This window comes from Pyrus communis, chromosome 14 (assembly GCF_963583255.1).
Source record: "Pyrus communis chromosome 14, drPyrComm1.1, whole genome shotgun sequence".
NCBI lineage: Eukaryota > Viridiplantae > Streptophyta > Magnoliopsida > Rosales > Rosaceae > Pyrus > Pyrus communis.
Genome location: NC_084816.1, coordinates 10,513,899 through 10,516,515, shown reverse-complemented (window position 1 = coordinate 10,516,515; position 2,617 = coordinate 10,513,899). Strand labels below are relative to the sequence as shown.

The following is a 2,617-nucleotide window of genomic DNA, read 5'->3' as shown; positions in this document are numbered from 1 at the left end:
ATGGCCTCCTCAATCAGTTATGCAGTGTTCATTGCTTCCTTGCTCTTACATCTCTCGTCTTCCCCAGCACCATTTGCAAATGCTAGAGCGTCTCAATTAGTTAGGAGTGTTTGCAAGCAAACCCAAGAAGAATTCGGCTACACCTATAGGCAGTGCGTAAAATCTCTTTGGAAAGATATTCCAATTAGATCGGCAACTAACCTCAAAGATCTTGATATAGCTGTTCTTAAATTAGCAGCAGCAAATGCAGCACAAGCCAAAGCTACGTTTGAAAAAGCTTTCAACGCCACCGACAAGAATACTAATGGCACGATAGCTATAAAGCAGTGCGTAGATTCGTATGATTTTGCGTTATGGGCTTTTGTTTTCGCAGTGCGAGGGGTCAATGACAGTGACAAATCGGTCACCGAAATCCTCACACAGGCCCAAGATGACCTTGTTCGTTGCCAAAGAGCATTGGCCTCTGTTGAAGTTCAGCTTCCTATGCCAATATCGACGACGAACTTTTGGGTTATGTTATATCGGGATATTGCATTCCTTGTTACTTCCCAGTTCTTCAATATCTAGAAAAATATATGTTTATAATGCATTAAAATTTGGAAGTACTTGCGTACCAAAAATAATGTATCTGTGATTACTATAAATAAAAAGGAGAGAAATTTGAAGAAAGCAAAAGCAAATGATATGGATAACGAATATTGCCCGTTTGCTATCATTGTTGTGTTCCTCTTTATTTGAATTTCTTATCATGCATTCACTTTTTGGCTTTAACGAAGATGACATTATGGTATATGTATTTTTATTAAAACTTGACATCATTGTATCAATCCGAATACAGGCTCTAACTCATTTCATTCACCATTCGATTCATGCAACTTGTGTTTCTTTATTAAAGGGGTGGGAAAATTTGAACTTGAAACCTTTTGAAGCATTTCGAAGAGAACAACTACTGCACATCCAAATTTTTTCTTCTATGCACCCATGTCTGTCTTAAATCCCATTTTGTTTTATGACCTTTCCTTAGACAATCCAAAATAATTCAATAATCTTCTAAGACTGCCTCCTTTGACTAATGACATTCTTTTCAAGAATGCGAAGTCCTCCATCATGGTCAGCATATTATTACAAAGACCTTGCTCTAGTTGCTTTTGAGTTAGGAGCAACAAATATAAAACGTAGGCGTAGCTTTATAAAACTTAATCAAGAGGGATTCGAGGGAGCCTATTTAACAATATCTTTTTTGGTACCGTTCGGTGGTGGGTTCATTCTAGTGGTAGACATGAGATTGGTCTGGGCCTCTCCGTCAATTTTCTTTATTTTTTATGCTTTAGCTTGTGTTTGTTATTCCTTAATTTCTGTTTGTGTGCTTTCCATTGAGCACAACGTAGTTAAATCACCATTTTGCATGCATAGTGTTGTTTAAAGAGTTAAAATAAAAAAAAATAAAAAAAATAAAAAGAAAGAAACATCACGCAATTGCATTTTTGAGCCATGATCTATAATGCTTGTTCAACTTCGATGTAGTAATCGTTTCTTTTTAGCAAAACTTATGAACAAGTTCAGTGCTTATGGTATTATTATATCAATGTTAAATTATTATTTTCGTTACTCCATTACTCTCCTTTGATTTAAATTTCCATTCCTATACAAAAGTTAACCCTCAAATCTTCTCTCATTAATTGTATTATTTTTAATCTAATTTCTGTCACATGGCTTCACTAGTACAAAAAACACTTTGCGTGACGCAGGTCCTTCGTCGCGCAAAAATTAGCCCAACGAACCTTCGTCGTGCGCCAAGGCAGTAACAATAGGGTTTGTGCAATTTAAGTTTTGCGTTGTGCAAAACTACTTTGCGCGACATAAGTTACTTCTTCGTCACGCAAACCCTTTTTTTTTTGACAAAAACATTTTTTATTTAATTTTTAATAAATATTATAATTAAATTCTAAACAATAATTAATAAACCAAGAAAAAGTATTTAATTATAAAATATATGAAAATGTACATACAAGATGTCCAAACAAAAATGAAAAAACTACAAGTAGTCTTCTAAGTTTGATGCTTAATGTTTTCTTCTATTACAAATTCTCTCCAGGTAAGATTAATTGGCTAAACTGAATTATCAAATAAAATGTACTTTTATTGATAATTTCAAGGATGTAACACGATCATCAGCAAGCCATGCATGAGTTACTTTAGCTTTAAGCTCATGCAACCGAGAAACATATTCGTGGCCTGTGATGACCTGACCTTGCATGTCACATCCCTGTTTGGGCCCCCATCACATCCCGGGCTTGACTTCACCGTAGCACGATATTAACCGTTTTGGGCCCCGACCACACCGTCACAGTTTTATTTCTTGGAACTCACACGAGAACTTCCCAGTGGGTCACCCATCATGGGATTGCTCTCGCGTGTTACTCGCTTAACTTCGGAGTTCCGATGGAACCCAAATCCAGTGAGCTCCCAAAAGGCCTCGTGCTAGGTAGAGATGGAAATATACATATAAGGCTTATAGGATCCACTCCCTTGGGCGATGTAGGATGTTACAATTCACCCCCGTTAGGGACCCGACGTCCTCGTCGGCACACCTTCGACCAGGGATTGGCTCTGATAC

At 37.1% G+C, this 2,617-nt stretch overlaps 1 protein-coding gene across 1 annotated transcript; it reads left to right on the top strand.

Moving 5' to 3' along the window:
* Positions 1-567, top strand: LOC137714816 (uncharacterized). Its single transcript, XM_068453947.1, has one exon. The coding sequence runs from the start codon at positions 1-3 to the stop codon at positions 565-567; it is 567 nt and encodes a 188-aa protein (XP_068310048.1).
* The last annotated feature ends 2,050 nt before the right edge of the window (positions 568-2,617 follow it).

Excerpts from the sequence above, each read along its gene's own strand:
- LOC137714816 (XM_068453947.1), top strand. The coding sequence starts at position 1 with ATGGCCTCCTCAATCAGTTATGCAGTGTTCATTGCTTCCTTGCTCTTA.